The sequence below is a fragment of the Rhinopithecus roxellana genome, chromosome 12 (assembly GCF_007565055.1).
Source record: "Rhinopithecus roxellana isolate Shanxi Qingling chromosome 12, ASM756505v1, whole genome shotgun sequence".
In the NCBI taxonomy this organism is placed as follows: Eukaryota; Metazoa; Chordata; class Mammalia; order Primates; family Cercopithecidae; genus Rhinopithecus; species Rhinopithecus roxellana.
The window spans coordinates 38,481,343-38,503,167 of NC_044560.1; the positions used below are offsets into that span (position 1 = coordinate 38,481,343).

The window sequence follows — 21,825 nt, forward strand, 5'->3', positions numbered from 1 at the left end:
TACTAAAAATACAAAAAATCTAGCCGGGCGAGGTGGCGGGCGCCTGTAGTCCCAGCTACTCAGGAGGCTGAGGCAGGAGAATGGCGTAAACCCGGGAGGCGGAGCTTGCAGTGAGCTGAGATCCGGCCACTGCACTCCAGCCTGGGCGACAGAGCAAGACTCCGTCTCAACAAAAAAAAAAAAAAAAAAAAAAAAAAAAAAAAAAATTGTATTATCACATACAGTTTATTATTCACACCCTTGGGGAGGGTAATGAATAATGATTATTTAATGAGCCCTCTTCCTAGTTTTCCCTAAGTCTACAGAAGACAAAGATCCTGTTTCCAGGCCATGGAAAGGGCTGAAGTAGATATTGTAAATAAACAGAGTTGACCCTTGAACAACATGGAGGTTAGGGGTTCAGTTGAAAATCTGCATATAAGTAGACCTGTGCAGTCCAAACCTGTGTTGTTCAACTGCTGAATTAAAGGTGCTTCCTTCTCCTCATTGATATTATCCATATTTACAAACATGCTAGAGAAAAAGTTGGAGTAGAAAACTTGAGGTGAATTAGAAGTCCTGCTTGTATTATGCTAGCTTTTAAAATGGAGTAAAAAATTATTAATCTCAGCTTAGTATGGGACATAATATGCCTCTGCTGTTAACTCCAGCAAAAGGTATTTTAATCTTTTTTTCTAAAATGAACAAAATGCATTCTTACCAAAGTTGCTGTATTTGCAAACTTTGGAAACTTTCAAAAGAGAAGTGGACAGGAGGTATTAAATCACTTGTAAAAAGACAGCAGAACTAAGCTTAGTAAAAGCCCATGATTTGTTTGTATACTATAGCCAAAACTACTCTTGCAAAGCATTTTATGTCAGAAATCTGGGGCAACAGTAACTCTGGTTGCCACCTAAAAATTTCATAACATGTTAAATATCACATTTTTTACATCATGCAAACCATCCTTACAGAGTGAGCTTACCTTGTGATGAGCTTCTTAATTGTTATAGTTCATTTTAGAAGAGTAGTACTTTTCTTTAGTCATAATGGTGCCTATGGTACATGGAATTACAATTTTGCTTTTTCCACACACTGAAAAATATTGAAGCAAAATCTCTTAAGAACTTCTAAGAAAGGTGCTTGTTAATCATTCTTGGTTTTCATCATGTTCTGTAGGTGAAAATGACTTTAACTAGCTTAGAGAAGAAACAATATCTAACATAAAACCAAAAAGATAAAACCCACCACTTACTTACCTGTACCTCCCATATATAGAGTTCTTGGTGACTAAAGAAGGATGACAGTGATTGGGATGTTCTAAATACAGTTGTGTGTCACTTAATGATGGGCATATGTTCTGTGGAATGCATCAGGTGATTCTGTCATTGTGAGAACCATATTGAGTGTACTTACACAAACCTAGGTGGTATAGCCTACCACTTACCTAGACTATACGATAAAGCCTATTGCTCCGAGGTCACAAGCCTGTTCAGCATATTATTGTACTGAGTACTGTGGGCAATTCTAACACAATTTGTGTATTACACAAATTATACTTACATTATATTTGTGTATCTAGACATAGAAAAACTACAGTAAGAATATGATATAGAAAGATAAAAAATGGTATACTTGCATAGGGCATTTAACATAAATGGAACTTGCAGGACTGGAAATTGCTCTAGGTGAGCCAGTGAGAGAGTAGTGAGTGAATGTGAAAGCCTAGGACATAACTGTACACTCCTGTGGACTTCATAAACACAGTTAAGCTATGATAAATATATTTTTAACATTTCTTTAATAATAAATTAACCTTAGCTTACTATAACTTGTTACTTTGTAAGTTTTTAAATTTATTTATTATATATATATATTTTTGAGATGGACTCTTTCTCCGTCACCCAGGCTGGAGTGCAGTGGCACAATCTCTGCTCACTGCAACCTCCACCTCCTGGGTTCAAGCAATTTTCCTGTCTTAGACTCCCGAGTAGCTGGGACTACAGGCGCCTGTCACCAAGCCCGGCTAATTTTTGCATTTTTAGTAGAGAAGGGGTTTCACCTTGTTGGTCAGGCTGGTCTGGGACTCCTGACCTCAGGTGATCCACCCGCCTTGGCCTCCCAAAGCGCTTTAATTTTTTTTTTTTTTTTTTTTTTTTTGAGACGGAGTCTCGCTCTGTCGCCCAAGCTGGAGTGCAGTGGCCGGATCTCAGCTCACTGCAAGCTCCACCTCCCGGGTTCACGCCATTCTCCTGCCTCAGCCTCCCGAGTAGCTGGGACTACAGGCGCCCGCCACCTCGCCCAGCTAGTTTTTTGTATTTTTAGTAGAGACGGGGTTTCACCGTGTTAGCCAGGATGGTCTCGATCTCCTGACCTTGTGATCCGCCCGCCTCGGCCTCCCAAAGTGCTAGGATTACAGGCTTGAGCCACCGCGCCCGGCCGCGCTTTAAATTTTTTAACTGACTCTTGCAATAACACTTCGCTTAAAACACATGGTACAGCTATCCACAAATGTTCTTTCTTCATATCCTTATTCTGTGAGCTTTTTTCTATATACTAAAATTTTTTACTTTTTAACCTTTTTTTTTTGAGATGGAATCTCTGTCACTGGAGTGCAGTGACACAATCTCGGCTCACTGCAACCTCCGCCTCCCTAGTTCAAGTGATTGTCTTGCCTCAGCCTCCTGAGTAGCTGGGACTACAGGCACATACCACCATGCCCAGCTAATTTTTGTATTTTTAGTAGAGACGGGGTTTCACCGTGTTGGCCAGGATGGTCTTGATCTCTTGATCTTGTGATCCACCCACCTCTGCCTCCCGGTGCTTGGATTACAGGCATGAGCCACTGCACCTGGCCTTACTTTTTAGCCTTTTTTAAAAAAACTAAAACACACACACATTATGCTAGGCTTACACAGGGTCAGGATCATCAATGTCACTGTCTTCCGCCTCCACATCTTGTCCCACCAGAAGGTCTTAAGGGGCAATAACATGCATAGAGCTGTCATCTGCTGTGATGACAATACCTCCTGAAATACCTTCTGCAGGACTGCCACGGGTTGTTTTTCAGATAACTGGTTTTTTTTTGTAATAAGAACACACATACTGCAAAAATAAATAGTAAATACATAAACCAGTAATAATTTACTACCAAGTATTATGTATGGTACATAATTGTATGTACTATACTTTTATACAACTGGCAGCAGAGTATGTGTACACCAGCATCACCACAAACACATAATTCACTGGGCTAGGATGTTACAATGGCTACGATGTCACTAGGTGATAGGAATTTTTCAGCTCCATTACAACCTTATGAGACCGCGATCCTATATGCAGTCCGTTGTTGACTAAAACGAGGCAATATTATGCAGTGCATGACTAATGAATATGGATAATGTAGGAGTTTTGGAGGGCTGAAGTGAAACAAATTTTGTAGCTTACACACATTGCTTATCTGCTGCTCCTTTGGGATGAGGCAGCAGTTGGGCCTGCAGTTGTTCCACTGTCCCCAGATCCTCCTTCAGCTTCTCAGACTCCTCGGCCAGCTATATTTTGCTCCATGATGAAGTGTCCTGGCTTTGGAAGGACATCCATGCCACCAAGGTCAGAAGCAGTGAGATCTGACCAGAGTTTCAGTCCATGTTTGTGGGTTCCAGCTTGTGCTTGTGGCTGGTTCCAGCTTATTCCTAGTGCCACCATCCCTCCCACCTTTGCTTTCCAACTGCCTAAAATGAACTTCAACCTCCAGCATCAGATGCAAAGATGAAGCCTTACAAACTGCTTAACCAGGTCTCACCATTGTTGATGTCACATCTCTGTTAAAAAGCACATCTTCTAGTGGTTCTGCTTCTCTGAATCCTGATTTATTAATTTTGTGGAAAGATAAATATGTTCTTAATCTACTTGATGCTTGTCTTCCAAAGTTTGGCATTTAAATGAATTTTTATTTTTTTATTTTTTTATTTTTATTTTTTGAGATGGAGTCTCGCTCTGTTGCCCAGGCTGGAGTGCCTGCCTCCTGAGTTCAAGTGATTCTCCTGCCTCAGCCTCCCAAGTAGCTGGGATTACAGGTATGCACCACCACACCCAGCTAATTTTGTATTTTTAGTAGAGATGGTTTCGTATTTTTATTAGAGATGGTTTCACCACCATGTTGGCCAGGATGGTCTCGAACTCCTTACTTCAAGGGATCCACTCACCTCAGCCTCCTAAAGTGCTGGGATTGCAGGCGTGAGCCACTGCACCCAGCCCTAACTAGCTTTTTCTTAAAAAAGACATCATGGTACTAATTTTAGTGACAGTGCATTGCAAAAATAACCTTTAATAAATTGAGAAATCTGAGAATGATGTGAATATGTCACTTCTATTATTTATATAAGAACATTCTATTGGTCACCTAAAAATATTAGTCATATCAGACTCTAAATTGTCTTAAGACTGATAAACATTGGCCAGGCACAGTGGCTCATGTCTGTAATCCCAGCATTTTGGGAGGCAGAGGTGGACAGATCACGAGGTCAGGAGACGGAGACCATCCCGGTCAACATGGTGAAACCCTGTCTAGTAAAATTACAAAAATTAGCTGAGCATCGTGGCGCATGCCTGTAATCCCAGCTACCCAGGAGGCTGAGGCAGGGGAGTTGCCTGAACTCGGGAGGCGGAGGTTTCAGTGAGCCAAGATTGCACCACTGCACCCAGCCTGGCGACGACCATGACAGAATGAAACTCCGTCACTCACACACACACACACACACACACACACACGACTGCTAACCATCTTCTATGATAAACCTTAAGTATATTCTAAGGAATATTCTCACTGATAAAAGAATTGTCACGGTACTCACCTGTTTGCTAAGAATGTCTAAATAAATTTCACATATATTTTGACATAAAATGAAAATGAGAATAGAAATAAAACTGAGTAAAACAGGTTGAAATTTGAAATATCTACCACTCCAAAATTGTCTCATTGAGAAATTTAGAAAGGTATAATTACTACTTCCGCTAATAAAACTTTAATAGACATTCTGAATGCTTTTAAAAGTACGAGTAACAATTCCATTACACCCGTTTAATTAAAACACAACTACATGTACTTGATTAGAAAAAATAGTTTAAGCAGCACAGGAATGAAATGCATTCGTTGGTTTTGAGGCAGACTGAGGGAAAAGAAATCTCAATTCCATTTGAAAAGATGTGTATCAATCTACAAACAGCATGCATGGATCCAACCCTTCATCTAGTGCCCAATTGAAAGTGATAATTTTGCTAGAGATAAATTTGATGTATTGATAATACTGTAATCTTTGACATAAGCTGCATAATGCACACTCCAGAACCTGTTTTAAGATGTAGCTCCAAGGTTAACAGTAATTTTTATCCTCTACCTCTTTTAATCCTTTTCCCAAGTGCCTATTTACATTTTTCTATCTTCCATGTATAGAATTACCACTAGGAAACTTACCTAAGTTTCATCTTCATGAAAACATTAAGGGCAACACAGCCTTTTCAATAAAAGGTATGCTATTTTGTGCTTTTAACATTACCCCCTACACAAATTAATTACACAACTTTCAAGGGCCCCATAATCAAATAGCAGCTATCATTTAATGTCCCAGGCACCAAAGGCTACATTTTAAAAATTACTGTTTTACAGATACAGATGGGGTCTTGCTGCTACCCAAGCAGGAGTGCAGTGGCATGATCATAGTTCACTGCAGCCCCAACTCCTTGGGTTCAAAGTGATCCTCCTGCCTCAACCTCCACAGTGGCTAGAACTACAGGTGTGCATCACCACACCTGGCTAATTTTTTTTTTTTTGTAGACAGGGTCTTGCTATGTTGCCTAGGCTGGTCCTGGGCTCAAGCACTCCTGCCTTGGCCTCCCAAAGTGTTGGGATTACAGGCATGAGTCATAGTGCCCAGCCAACTTTTATATGCACTGGGAAGCCAAAAAAATTCACGACTTGCTTTATTGTAGTAGTCTGGAATGAAACCCACAATACCTCTGAGGTATGTCTGTACTTTACAAGGTAGCAATCACTTCCATTTTACCCCTAGGAAACTGAAGGTAAGGAACAGTTACCCCAGCTCTATGAAATAAAGACCAAATGCATGACTGGACTCTATCTTTCCATTTAAAAAAAGCTCATTGTATAGCTACCACCTCTCATTTACTCCTAAAGAATTTAAGCAAATAAATAAGGACAAAACATTTTTCTAACAAAAACCACTTTTATTTTTAAATCAATTTACTATCAAATACAGAACAGAACTCGGTGTGGAGGCAGTGTTTGATTTCAACTGGTTATCTGTTAAAAGGCTGTGTCCCAGTGCAACACTACCTTTGTGCAGAAAATGTTCACTGAAAATAAATATCCTAAGAATGGATAATCTTCACTGCAGCATCTTGTCAGTGGCACTACTTTTAAAAAAATGATTCCCTTTAGAAAAGCTAGTATATTTGTATTCAGAGATTACAAGTGAGGGAGCAGACTAAATGTTATTAGGTTTACCATATGTGAAATTTGTTTTTGTCTTACAAAAATGGACGTCACATGGTTCACCTTTTATCTACTGAAGTTTAAAACAAATGTCATTTGTGTTCAACTTTGTTTTTTAAAAATGCAGTGATTAGGACCATTATTAGAACTTCTTTTACTCACTATAGACAAAATTCCTTTTGATAAAATCTTTTAAAAAGTTACTACAAACCATAAAAACAATGCTGCTTTTCTATATGGCATTTCAGTTTTTAGGTTAAAAAAAATTCTATTTATACTCAAAACTTGGATAAAAGCTACAATTCCAAGTCTCATTTTCCCTTAACCCCATCCACCCAAACACTACTCATTTCATAAATGAATACACTATTTAGTACTGTACAGTAAATACATATCATTGACAGCTTCTATACTACTCCAGAAAAGGCAAATATCTATATTTCACTGAAAATATAAATTTGCTAGATATAGGTGGGATTTGTTTATACTAAAGTTCACTGCTTTATCCAACCCCATTCTCACACAAAAAATAAGCAGTAAAATGATACTAAGCTAAGAAAAGGACTGTTTTGGATAGAAATTAAATCATTTTTGACAATTTTGATGGCAATTATCACTACAGTGATAGACTTCCTCTTTTTACTATACTGAAACATGTGGACAGAAAGGGAAATAATTTGTAAAATGAATGAGGTAAATGTCATACATTCAATAGTGTAAATAAATACAAATACGGTTTTACAGGAACATGAACATAAGTTTAAGGGTTTTATTATCAAAGTCTTGTAAAACAATTTCAGAAACTGTACATCAACATGGCACAGACTGTAGCCTACTTTTGTTTCTACTGCACAAAAGTGAAGCCTGACACTTCTGTAACTAAGAAAACAGTTGCCTAACTACTTTGCATATATAACATGAAATCACCGTGTGCATAAGATTACTACTGCAGTAACACAAATTTATTGGTTTTATACAACTTGAGATCAAATAAAGGTACATTATCAAGTAGATTTGTCTTATTTTAAAAGCATATGAAGGTCAACTTAAAATGCACTACCCCTTTTTTCCAACACGGAGCTTAAAACAAATTAATCAAAGAGTGGAAAATTAAAAATAAAGGCAAGAGATAAGTTTTTTTTTTTTTTTTTTCCCTTTAAGATGGACTCAGGATAGGTAGATAGCTTTCACTGATGTAGATGTGGAATAAATTATTACTTCAGGAAAAAAAATTCCCAAACATCTTATGAAAAAGTATACAACTCTACTTCAAAATATGCTGCTATTTACTCACTGCCAAAGACAGTTTTATTTGAAATCTTGTTTCTGTATTTAAACCCTAATTAGCCACCAAAAAAGGTTAGTGCATAATAACCTTTCAAAGTTAAATAAAAGCCACAAAAATTTTGCCACAAGGCTTACAGGATTATCTATTTCAAATGCTCATTTCCAGATGTAACTATAAGAATGTTAATTTGTCATGTCAACAAACAAGACCATAAGCAGATCCATCATGTTGGAGGATTTTAATGACATTTAGGATATTCTTGCCACAATAACATGCAATCAGTGCATTTCCTACATGGCCCTATTATGGTAATGAATCAAATTATAGAAATACTATAAGTGAACTTACTTAATAAAGGAGATCATACGACATAAACAATCCATGCCTGCTGTATGTAGATGCATGCAGCTTTTCATTTTTGTTATGAAGCAGCACCAGAATAGTAAAACTGCTTGGTTACTCGATCAGATTTCACCATGACAAGAATTGGTTACCTCGTACCATTTTCTAAAAGCTTTTTGATGTAAATAACTAATATCAGTAACAGGAGCTTTATAACCATTTGTAACTCAGAGCTGTATACATCTAGGTTTGAGATGAACAAATACAGCATTAAGAAATCACACAAAGGAATGACACTGATGCAGGTATACAGTTGGATTCCCACAGAGGCAATATTCAGTCACTCATATCCATGTCTTCTTCATGATGATCATCTCCATTCACTTTGGATTCTCTTAGTGAATCACCAGTTCCCTTTTCCACAGAACATTCCTTTGTTTTAGGGGAACCTGTTTCTATTGGTTTCTTCTCTTCCTTTTTCTCTTTCTCACTGTCATACCCCTGTTCTTCTTCATCATAATCCCGTGTAACCTGCTTTGCCAAGGAGAATAATACAAGTAAACTTCTCCAAAGAAAAATAACTTCTGAAAGTACCAACATCAACCCAAATATAAAAATAAATCAATTTGTAAACATACTTTTACATCTTTATCACTCTCTGATTTTCTTTCCCGGTCCTTTTCCTTATCTTTACTCTTCTTCTTCTTGCTTGTTGATCGTTCTCTTTCATCCCTACTTCTTTCTTTGTCTTTATCTTTCTTCTTCTCCTTTTTATGTCTAGGATGACAGTAAAATGTACAGCAACAGGTTTAACTTGTTTAGATAAGCCTGACCTGACTTCACAGGATGTAAGTAGTACAGCAAAGATCCAACTTCAAAATCTTGGACCATCAAAGTACACAAGTAACATAGGCTACAAAACTAAATAAATTGGTTACAGGGCTAAAGTGTTCAATCCTTCATGGTGTTTAAGTCACAAGTCAGAAAGAGAATACATTAAAATATTCTTAGGAACTGTAACTGCTGAAAAGAAAAACTACCGGACAGTTTTAAAATGAAAAACCTCTGAAAAATACAAAAATATATTTAAATGATTAACATTCTTACCTCCTAGGGGATGGTGAGCGAGACAATTTTCTTTTAGGAGACCGAGGCTTTTTAGGAGATCTTGTCCCACTCCTGCTCCTTCGTCGTCGTCTCTCTCTAGAATCACAAATGTGCAAACTAGGTTTTAAAATACAGTGTGATCTTAAAAATGCAGACACATCATAGATGGTTCTAACAATGAAAGAAGTGGCCGGGTGTAGTGGCTCATGCCTGTAATCCCAGCACTTTGGCAGGCTGAGGTGAGGGGACTGCTTGAGCCCAGGAGTTCCAGACCAGCCTGGGCAACATGGTGAAACTCTGTCTCTATAAAAAATACAAAAAAATAAGCCAGGTGTGGTGGTGCATGCCTGTAGTCCCAGCTACTCAGGAGGCAGAGGTAGGAAGATCACTTGAGCCTGGGGAGGTTGAAGCTGGAGTGACTTGTGATAGGGCCACTGCACTCCAGCCTGAGCAAGAGAGAGAGAGAGACCCTGTCTCAAAAACAGATAAATAGAAGATTGTTTCACAATACTGGTACGAGCTAAACAATTAAATGAGTAATATAAACATCTGCAAACCATGTACCTTTCCCTTTACTACCCTCAAGAAAACTCCTAATTTCTAGCAATTCTTTTAATTGCTGACAAAATGTTAGAAATAGTAAGCTTAAGAAAAAACTGATTTAACAAAACTAATGTGAGAGGGGTGACGTGTTAAGTAAACTATTACTGAAGAAGTTAGTTTTTGGTTCAAACATTCAGTGTTCAAAGTAAGTACAGAATAATTCAATAATGTGATACAGAAGGTAGTTACTAATAAAATATCCCCATATTCACCTTTAAATCATTAGATGAAATTCAGAGAACTAGTTACAGCAAAGGTAGAAACCCTATACTCTAGCAAAATTCCCGCCCCCCGTACCCCAACAACCCTGCTTTCACCAATTACTTGGAAGATATACAGCCTTCCCCTCCTTTTTACTGTGACGTAAAAAAAATTGTTCTTGATTCTCAAAAGTTATCAGACTTAAAAAAGCCTGTACTTAGTTGTCTAGTTTCCAAATGAAGCTTTTTTTCTACATATATAGCCCTCCGTGATCCTTGTCCTGGAAACAATACACATAACTGAGTATTCACTTATCAAACATTGTCACGACTGTGTACCTTATACTTTTTACTACTGTCTTGTGTAACTGAAACTCCAAATTCTCTAGATGGAAGAAATATTTTATATTACATTTCCGTGTCCCTCAATAGACTGTACCACGAATACAAACACAGTGGGTATTTAATAACTCACAGAAGATGCCTTAATTTAGAGTGAGCCAATAATACAGCATGAGAAGGCACTTACATTATATAAAGCAACAGGTTAAAAAAAAAAAAACAAAAACGCCTCAACAGTTTTTAAGGTAAGAAAATACATGTAGTACTTTCCATCTTTTCTATCTGTCACCTATCCCTCAGGCCTGATGTAGCATTTCCTTCTGTATTGATATTTGGTTTCATTTTCATCCTTAAAAATTTAGTTTTTAAGAAAATTTTCATCACCCCAAAAACTTCTTAACCTTTAGCTATCACTCCAATCCTCCCTATCTCCCCAGCAATCAGTTATCTACTTGGTATCTTTATGGATTTGCCTATTCTGGGCATTTCATATAAAACGAATCATGCAACACATGGCCTTTTATGGATGTCTCCAAGTTTCATCCATACTGTAGCATGTATCAATCTTATTTATTGCTGAAAAATATTCAGCTGTATAGATATACCATTTTGTTTCTCCATGTGTTAATGATATTTGAGTTAACTTTTTGGCTATTGTGAATAATGTCACAAACATTCACGTAAAAGTTTCTGTGTGAACATGTTTTCGTTTTTCCCCAAGAGTACAACTGGAGGATCAAAAACCTCTTATGTTTAACATTTTTAGGAAATGCCAGACTGTTTTCTAAAACACCTGTATCAGTCTATATTCATACTAGCAATGCATAGAGTTCCAATTTCCCCATATCCTAATCAACACTTACTGTCATCTGTCAGGCTCGGCTATCATCTGTCTTTCTGATTTAAAACCAACCTGGTGACTGTGACGTATCTCACTGTGGTCTGGTTTGCATTTCCTTGGTGACTAATAATGTTGAACAGATTTTATGTACTTACTAGATATTTGCATATCTCCCTTGGAGAAATGGCTACAGATTCTTTGCCATTTTTAAATTGGGTTGCCTTTCTATTGCTGAGTTGTAAGAGTTCTTTATATATTCTATATTAAGTTCCTTCAGATATATAATTTGCAAGTATTTTCTATCTAACACTTCAGGTTTTTACTTTCTTGATAGCATCCTTTGGAATACAAATGTTTTAAATTTTGGTGAATTCCAAAAATTTGTCTTTTCTTCTGTTGCTTATGCTTTTGAAGTCATATCTAGGAAACCACCAAGCTCATGGTCTCAAAGATTCACTTTTGTTTTCTTCTGAAGGTTTTACAGTTTTGGCTCTTACATTTAGGTCTTTTATACATTTCAGTTAAATTTTTTATATGGCATGAACCTCCTAGTGAATTTAAGTAATGTTGATGAATAAAACAAGCACTGCAGCGACACATGTGAATGAGATCTGAAAAATGGAATGAAGTCCAGCCCTTACTAATATCATACAAATCCCAAATTAAGGATGAAAATGTGCTTTTCGTGCAGTTTGTGCAATTGAAAGTCTGCAACATTTCAATTTTCACTGACAGCTTAAAGATAGATTCGTCTAAGAATGACACAAACCAGAATCTGCATTACCTTCCCATTAATTCAACAATCATTAAAAGGGAGAGAAAAATTATCAAGTACTAACATGTAGATGATAAATATAGCTAACTATAATAAACTTTCTTAATGCAACAATTTAGTATGGTTTAGCCATTAAAACTTAAAACTATAAAGAGAAAAACTCACCTCTGTTGAATTCCATGTTACTTCAAATATACTCTAGACCACAAAATATTAAGTAAAAACAAAAATAAACTACATTATTCTTCACAAATTGCCTTTTAAAAACTTCAATAACGGCAAAATGTAACTTTTTTCAACACTGAAATACTTATGTTCTGGAAAAGACTTCATATTCACAGCATACTGATACTGTTAGAAGCAAAGTTAAAAAATAATTGCCAAGAATTCACAATGCCACCTTACCTGCTTGCACTTCTAGAACGTCTAGCTGTGCTGTAACTTTTTGGTGGTGTTTTAGAACGTTTCTTTTCTTTGTCTTCTTTCTTTTTGTCTCTAACAAACGAACACAATTGATCAATGCATTAGAAGACTCAGCTGATGCCAATTTATATAGCACTACATACACAAGAATATAATCAGATCTAATCCCATTCTTAAAAGCATAAATGTTATTCTGACAGAAACTGATTTAAAAATAATACTTCACGTGGCATATCTGAAGTACAGTAACTTCTTTTAAAATCCTATTTTCCCAGGTTTTCTCCTGAGTAGACTAGACGATGGGTAAGTAAATAACTAGGATGTTGGCTTGAAATATGTCTGGTAAACACCAATAAGTTAACTGTCTCTAGGCTCCTCAAGACTCCTTTTTCTCTCAGCTGATTACCACTTCCCCAACTCACCTCTCCTATCAGGCCAAAACCCATAGAGCACTACCAAAATCATTCATCAACATCATGAATATTCTTCCAAGACACATATCCCCTGTCAACCTCTATCATGGATCAAACAAGCTTTTATCTTTTTCTGCTGCTATGTATTATGAACTATTCAGGGCTTATTAGAAAAATATCATTAACAGATTGTGACTATAGCCATAACTCAATTTTATTTTTTTACAGATTCCTATAAAGTTTTACTCCTCAGAATATTTTTTCCCCAAGATCATCATTCTCCCCAAGATGCTGAGCAAAGAGTAGATAAATGATATATATTTGTTGAATGAGAAGTCTCCTAACCCTATCCCTCTCTTACTGTTCTAAGCTAATGTTTCCACTCTATATTCTCTATTTCATTTTTTCCCCTTCTTTGGTCATCCTCGGTTCCCTCTTCATCCAATCTTTATCATTGGTTCCCTCTTCATTCAAATCTTTTATCATCTAACTCCTAGATTACTAGAATAGTCCCCTAGTAGGTTCCAGTCATACCTCCCATAAACTGATTCCGTACTCTGTCATGAATCTTTTAAAGTACAAACCTGAAAATATTAATTCCCTGTTCACCATTTTCAACCCATTCCTGTTGCCTCCTGGATCAAGTGCATAGTGTGAACAACAAAGCCTTCCATGATCTGTCTCATTATATTTTCCTGACCTCATTTTCTAGTCCTACTACACCAAAATACTGTTATTTCAAGAAACACCATTCTCGACCTGAAAGCATGCCCCGCGTTGAAGTCTAGTCAAATCTTTCAGAATTTAATACTTGAGTCATTCTCAAACTTCTTCCAACATCAGCAAGTAGCAATCATCATTTAATGGTTCCTCGCCTGTAATTAAATCCATCACTCCTCTTCTAGCAATCAGAAAGTCCTTAAAGAAATGCTTAATTCCATTGTATAACTGTTCTATTGACCTTGTTTGATTCACTCTGTAGCACATAAGGCTTTAAACAAAGATAGTAAAGCTACCCCTACTCTTCTGTTCTCATCAGTTGAGTTTTATGCTTCCCAAGAGTAAGTTATGTTGTTTGTGTCCCCAGCTATACTTAATGACATGATTTAACTAAATATATAAATGAACAAAATAATGCCAAATATAGTTGCTTCTAGAAAATTAAGATATTTTAGCAAGAGATAAAAAGCAGTTGCTAAAAAAACTAAGTGCTGTGAAACTGTATGCCTCACAACTATAAATGATTGGGGGCATACTAATTTAAAAGTGCTTGGCTCTACACAAAAAGACTGGTTTTTGAATGTATTTTTAGATGGAAATAAAACGTTAAGGTGTTTCTTATGAAAGAAGGTAGCAGGAAAGCTAACAATTCCTACTACTAAGAAATTTTACTTAGGCCCTCAGCTATAAGCTGAAGTTTCAGTTTATAATGAAGCACTAGAAAAACAAATGTCAGCCTCCTCAAACTCAAATATTGACAGTTTCTTCCCTTGTCTAGCGCAATTTCTCTGCCCCCCACCCCAACCACCTCTTTTGTTACTAAGTAGCACAATACTGGTGATATTGGGAACCCTAAAATTTGCTTTCTCACCCAATGCTATACCTTGTTTTTGATGTGCTCCTTGACCTTCTACCTCTCTCTCTGGAATGCGATCTTCTCCGTCTTGGGCTTTTGGATCGTCGCCGACTCCTAGACTTAGAATGTGACCGCCGTCTCGATCTGCTTCTTGACCGCCTAATAATGTAAAAGGAAGCCAATACATGCGTATAAATGTAAAAAGACTATAAATTTTGTGCTTAGTATCAGACAAAAGATTCAGACAAATGGACTAAACAATTAAATGGGGGATAATTCCCTTCCAGTTGCTATTATTTAGCCCATAGAACAAACACCTTCAACACCTTAGAAATTAGTAATACCTTTAAACACTTGGAATTCCTCAGCTTTTAATGATTTGCTCAACCTGTCAGATAGGTCCTTCTATGCCCACTGTACTTAAAACTCCAAGGTTGAAACTACTACTAGATCATGAAGGAGAATAAAAATATGACTTATTTGCATCATCTTATACAATTATATAGCATTTTAGCATGTATTTCTTATTTGATTCCTCATTACTGCAGCTTAAACCTTCCTCATCATAAATCAAATACTTATATCATGCTATATATAAACTATAAATTGGTCTCATTAGTCCATAAAGTAAATGCCACTATTATTCCTATTTTATAAAGAGAAACCACCTACTGTGTTGCCATCTCCTATTTCAAATTTTTCTCTTAAACAAATTCCACTCCTTTAATCCACAATTTAGGAAACTCCAGGCAATGCAAACATTTTATAAATATATACAATTTGTATAAACTGCCTCTTTTACTCTCTTTTTTCTCTGACATATCTGTTTCTCTACTCCCCACACCGAGCCCCCATCCACTGTGTCCTGACCTGGCTCTTCCAGGACGTAAGAAGCACATTTAACCTTCAGATATTGTCATCCCCCCTACTGCATTAAAATACTCATTCTTTTTTTTTTTTTTTTTTGTTTTTTTTGAGACGGAGTCTGGCTCTGTCGCCCAGGCTGGAGTGCGGTGGCTGGATCTCAGCTCACTGCAAGCTCCGCCTCCCGGGTTTACGCCATTCTCCTGCCTCCACCTCCCAAGTAGCTGGGACTACAGGCGCCCGCCTCGTCGCCCGGCTAGTTTTTTGTATTCTTTAGTAGAGACGGGGTTTCACCGTATTAGCCAGGGTGGTCTCGATCTCCTGACCTTGTGACCCGCCCGTCTCGGCCTCCCAAAGTGCTGGGATTACAGGCTTGAGCCACCGCGCCCGGCCTCTTTTTTTTTTTAAGTGATGGGATTTTGCCATGTTGCCCAGGATGGTCTCGAACTCCTAGGCTCAAGCCACTAGCCCACCTTGGCCTCCCAGAGTTGGGATTATAGGCATTAACCGCCACACCCAGCCCATTCTCTTCTATTTTAAAAATTAAAAATAAGTTGCAGTCCTTTGCTTAGTCTTGATCACTTTTACTGACCATTCAACTTCTTTTTGTGCAACATTTCAAATATAGTCTAAATTTTCTGCCTACTTTTCAAGGTATGAGAGTATGGACATCTTAAAGACTTGTGTTAAACTCTCATTTATAAGCCAGGTAACTTAAGAGTATTATCTAACCTCTCTGACCTGGTTACTTCAGCAGTCAACACCTCCATCACCAAATAGTGGCAACACCTCCATCACCAAATAGCAGTCAACACCTCCATCACCAAATAGTGGCAAAGATAGAGTCTAGCTCGGTGCCTTAGTGTAGGCACACACCAGTGACCCTTGAATAACATGAGTTTTAACAGCATGGGTCCACTTACACACAGTTTTTTTTTTTGCCACAACCAAATGTGGGTTAAAAACAGTATTCGAAGGATGAGGAACCCATGTATATTAAGAACTGACTTTTCCTATATGTGGATTCCAGAGGACTTGACTATGCATGCATTCTGGTATAGGTTGATTTGTAACCAATCCCCTGCATATACAGAGGGACTGTACATTAAATACTGATGTCCTTCTTTCCTCTTACTGATGTGCTAATATAGCTTCTGTTGCCATAATTCCGTAAAACAACTGCCTCAAAACCCATAGTAATGTCTCAATAAACTATTTGAGTTATTGAACTCAACTTTAATATTTTATTTTCAGCCGCATTTGGAACTATTTACTAAACAATTCCTTGCAATAACATCTCCACATCCTAAGATGTTTTTATACACTTAACTACCCTTCTATGGGCTCCACAAAGACATGGGAAGTAAGTCTTTTCATGACTGTATTCTTAAGCAACTACCACACTGCCTGATTTAAATAAAAGGCACCAATAATATACTTTGAATGAAACAGAGGCATATAAAATATCAGAATCATAACTTTAAGAGATTAAACAGTTCTTTTTCAAGGGGAATGTACTACAGAGTCACTTTTCTACACTTACTAGTTCATATGAGCTTTTAACAGCTAGCCAAAGAGATTAGTGTAAAATATATTTAATAAAGTCAAAAAGCTTGTGAAAGTCATGATCATTTAACACACTAAGATATGATGCTTAAGATATTACAACTGGGCTGGACTCAGTGGCTTCTGTCACCCCAGCACTTTGGGAGGCCGAGGTGGGCGAACAGCTTGAGCTCAGGAGTTTGAGAACAGCCTGGGCAACATGGCAAAACCCTGTCTCTCAACAACAACAAAAAAAGGCGCAAAAATTAGCCAGGTGTGGTGGTGCATGCTTGTAGTCCCAGCTACTCAGGAGACTGAGGTGGGAGGATGGCTTGAGCTGCTGAGGGGTGGGGTGTGTGTGTGTGTTTGTATGTGTATGTGTGTGTGTGTGTGTGTGTGTGTGTGTGTGTGTGGTGGGGGTTCCCACAACCCACAACAATGATCTCCGTTACGATGTATCACGAGTATCTGGATTCAGGGATATATTTCACTTCTACTTTTCACTGGTCATAGTAAAGTAATTAATATTAAAATGAGAGTCCCAGTAAGATTTAATATAAAGAAAAAGACACAGGTTCTTTTTTTTTTCTTTTTTTTAAGACGGAGTCTCGCTGTCACCACGCTGGAGTGCAGTGGCGCAATCTTGGCTCACTGCAATCCCCGCCTTCCGGGTTCAAACGATTCTCCTGCCTCAGCCTCCCAAGCAGCTGGGATTACAGGTGTGCATGCCACCACTCCCAGCTAATTTTTGAATTTTTAGTAGAGATGGGGTTTCACTTTGTTGGCCAGGCTGGTCTCAATCTCCTGACCTTATGATCCACCCACCTCAGCCTCCCCAAGTGCTGAGATTACAGGCGTGAGCCACTGCACCTGGCCCAGGCTCTCCTTTTTAATAAGAGTTCGGTAAAGGGAAGGGAAACACATATCAATCATAGTAATCATATTATGAAGTACATCCTATTGCAGAGGTTAAACTAAACTATGAGAGCACTGTCGTGGAAGATTAAGACTGCAAGGATTGTAACTTGAAGAAAAAGGAGCTCCTCAAGGTGGAAATGGAAGATGTGGGAAAACACTAGGCAGAAAGGATCATGAGCAAAAATATGAAGACATAAAGAAAATGATATGTTGAGGCAATTAGTCCTGTAACTTTTGGAGTGGCAAATGACACGTATAAAAAGATAAACCAGACAGAACACTGAAGAACCCTGAAAGCCATTCTAAGGTTTTGTCTATCACCTTATCAAGGCAATAAGGAGCTTCTCAGTATCTGTGACATGATCTATATTTGGGTTTCTGAAAGATGTCTCTAAGAATGAGACAGACTGGGATAAAGTGGGTGACAGGGAATAAACATAGCGTATAGGATAATTCCTGTAATACTCCAAGATTACTTAAGAAAATGATATTAGAAGATATTAAAAACAGAGTGAAAAGGCCATCTCTGAGACAGAATAAATGTGATTTTTTAGATACTTTATGATGTAAGTGCTTTTAATAGAGATGTGACAAAGTCTAGGATTCAAGTCACACTGCTCTTTAAAAAATCCTGACAATAACTAGGAGAAATGATTTTATCTAATCCTTGGTAAAAACTAAGGGGTAACAGACACTAAGAAAAGGCAGACAACTGACAGAACTAGGTTCCAGAACAGACGAACCCAGGAGTGAAGGTTTAAGAGTCAAGTGGTGACTGGCTGGGCATGGTGGTTCATACCTGTAACCCCAGCACTTTGGGAGGCCAAGGTGGGCGGATCACTTGAGGTCGGGGGTTTGAGATGAGCCTGACGAACATGGAGAAACCCCGTCTCTACTAAAAATACAAAATTAGCTGGGTGTGATGGCACACATCTGTAATCCCAGCTACTCGGGAGGCTGAGGCAGGAGAATCGCTTGAACTCGGGAGGTGGAGGTTGTGCTGAGCCAAGATCGTGCCATTGCACTCCAGGCTGGGCAACAAGAGTGAGACTCCGTCTCCAAAAAAAAAAAAAAAGTCAAGTGGTGGAGGGGTATGTAAAGTGAAGCTGAAACTAGTTGAAGTAACTGACCACAACTGGAATATTCTAGTTCTGAGTGTCAACCCTAAAAGGTTCTGACTAGAACCAGAATGCAATTAGGCCAATTATGATTGAGTTTGGAAATTAAGAAAATTGAAGAATGGCTGACATAGTTGGTGAATAACCTAGAGCAAGGGCTGAATTTCATGTTGTCGTTTGCGCAAGTGTGGATGCTCTAAGACCCTTTTATGGGGTGCATCAAGTCAAAACTATTTTCAAAATAATAATAAATTATTGCCTTTTCCACTGTGTTGATGTTTGCAACAATGTCACAAAGGCCAAAGTGGGTACAAATACTGAACTCTTCAACACAAATCAAGGTAGGGGCTACTGAACTGCCCTAGGAGTCATTATCTTCTTCACTGGCACTTCTGTATGCACTTGCAGTAAAAGAAAAAATAACGCCACTTTTATAAAGATGTCTTTGATGAAGCAGTAGAAGTTAATTTTATTAAATCTCTCTTGAGTACTATTAACATAGTAGCAAAATTAAATCTAGTCTCTTGAGTAATATTGTGTGTGATGAAATGGAAAGAATGCATAAATCACTTCTGATGCTTACGAAGTATAATGGCTATATTAAAGAAGACACCTGTGTGAGTTATGAGCTGAACTAACTGCTTTTTCATTATCACCTTTGAGAATCTACAAACTATGATTACTCAGACTTGGGTATTTGACAGACAATTTTTTGAAAAATAAATGAAGTCTATTATATAAAAGAAAAACAGATGAGTTTTGCAAATAATAAAAATCTGAGAAAATTAAATTTTGGAAAATGACTCCATTGTTACGAGCATGCCAGATTCCTAGTACTTGCATTTTACTGATGAGATATTTACCAGATGTCATTTTTTGATAGTAGGTAACAAATACAAGTCAGTATTTGGAAACGTGTATAATTCAATGAATCAATTATTTTTCATTTTGTTGCTCAAGTTCCAATGCTTTCCTACCACCTCTGAATTTTTTGGGGTTTTAAAGTATAAATCATCTATTTCGTCTGTATCTTTTTTTACTTTATACATGTGTGAACAGTCATTCACACACTCTAACAGCAGAGGTTACTAAAACACTTTAACCAGAGGCTAACAGATTAATAGCAAATTGAAAAAGATGTGACATATGTAAGCTATCTTTGTCTAAGGTATAACTGACTAAAAAGCAACCTAACCTGTGTCTAGAAGATGAGGGAGTCCTCCTCCTCCTAGAACGTGATCTTGATCTTGAATGCCTTCTTTTTTCTTCTTTCTTATCTATATTTAAAAGAAAAGGAACTCGCATTTAGAAGTCATTAAATGGGGCCAGACGCAGTGGCTCATCCCTGTAATCACAGCACTTTGAGAGGCTGAAGTGGGAGCAGCACTTCAGTCCAGGAGTTCAAGACCAACCTGGGCGATATAATGAGTCCACATCTCTACAAAAAATACAAAAATTAGCTGGGCATGGTGGTGTGTGCCTGTGATCCCAGCTATCTGGGGAGGCTGAGCTGGGAGGATTGCTCGATCCTGGAGATGGAGGGTGCAGTGAGCTGTGATTGCACCACTGCACACCAGCCTCAGCAACAGAGACTCTCAAAAACAAAAACAAATAAACTAAAAATCATATCAAATAGGAAGATTAATCCCTTTCAGAAGTTATTCTAATAATTTTTCACCTTACTTTTCAGCTTTTACATACAACCCTTGAATGTTACAAGTAACCATTTTATAACTATGACTTTGAAGCTTACTGAAATACTATAAATTATAAATCATCCAAGCTTTTGGTAGATCCAAATTAGACTTCTAGTTCTCAGCTAGCTAAAGGTTCCTTTGACTATTTTACTTGCCAGACTTAAAAGGCTGTGAAATGTTTTCTGTAAAGCAATCTATAAAGAGGCTAAATTCCTCATTCTTTGGCTCTAATTTACTCTTGACAAGGCTCTAAATGAGGGGTCCCCTTTCCTTTCCGTGGTTCTTCACAGATTCAGTATTTGGCCCCCAAATGCAGAAAGTCATGATTCACTCACTGATTTCAGTCCACTTCTGTGACAGAATCAGATTTTAGTAAGCTAGCTCGCTTCCTATTATCTGTTCATCACTCCTCTTCCCTACCAATCTTTAATTGTGTAAGTACAGAAAGGAGATCTACAACTACACATAAGGAATTTCTTAACCGGGGACATAACAAGAGAAATAAAGCCATTGTATTCTACATTCACTGATTATCATCAAAGGCGGATTGAGTTTCTTTCACATTTAAGTCGTATCATTAATAGGGTTCAATATATTGTGAATGTCATTATCAATAATAAATTCAGAAAAATATTGGTAAAAACATCAGTTCATAAAGAAACTACATTCAGTCATTTTAGTCATATGTTTTCAATAAAAACAGCAGTTAGAACACGGTGTGTAGCAAACTTTACATAGACCCGGCTGTGCTATCTAAAAGCTCCTATTGTTTGCCATGTGACTGTGGCTAATTATTTGACATTTTATTGGTTAAATAACATAACACATATAAAGCATTTGGTATCAGTTTATCCACTATTATACTTTAAAATTATTTTCCTAATCCTAGGCATATTAAAAAACATTCCCATTTATTAAATGAATAAGATATTTATAAGAAAGAAAATCCAGGGCCATAGATCTAAATATATATGGGCAGATAACGATATCTATTCATTTAATCTCAAAAAGACAATCTGCAAAGAAGACAACTAATTTTCTTTAAAGAAATAACACTTTAAAGAGAAGCATTTTCACTAGGTTCTCTTGACCAATGAAAAAATTTAAAATTAGGCTATCTCAACTTAGATAAACATAAATAATGATATCAAGTATTAGACAATCCTACTGATTTTTTGGACTAGATTAACCATTGCTGTGGAAGGCTGTCCTGTTTGCTGCAGCATATCTAGCAACATGTTGGCCCTTTGCCCTCTAGATGCAGTTGGCACTCCTGTGACCAC

At 37.4% G+C, this 21,825-nt stretch overlaps 1 protein-coding gene across 17 annotated transcripts in view; it reads right to left on the reverse strand.

The window, feature by feature from the left end:
* Nucleotides 1–7,226: 7,226 nt before the first annotated feature.
* Nucleotides 7,227–21,825, reverse strand: part of SRSF11 (serine and arginine rich splicing factor 11) — a 47,573-nt gene continuing 32,974 nt past the window's right edge. For 7 of the 17 annotated variants that reach the window (XM_010358660.2, XM_010358665.2, XM_030912711.1 and 4 more), the window contains 6 exons: nucleotides 20,041–20,122; nucleotides 14,428–14,559; nucleotides 12,394–12,483; nucleotides 9,228–9,344; nucleotides 8,759–8,897; nucleotides 7,227–8,654 (listed from right to left, as the gene is read on the reverse strand). In XM_010358660.2, coding sequence (XP_010356962.1) covers nucleotides 8,457–8,654; nucleotides 8,759–8,897; nucleotides 9,228–9,344; nucleotides 12,394–12,483; nucleotides 14,428–14,559; nucleotides 20,041–20,122 — 758 coding nt within the window. In that variant the 3' untranslated portion in view covers nucleotides 7,227–8,456. The remainder of the gene's footprint in view (nucleotides 8,655–8,758; nucleotides 8,898–9,227; nucleotides 9,345–12,393; nucleotides 12,484–14,427; nucleotides 14,560–20,040; nucleotides 20,123–21,825) is intronic. The other 10 variants (XM_010358661.2, XM_030912714.1, XM_030912720.1 and 7 more) reach the window with 3 other exon arrangements.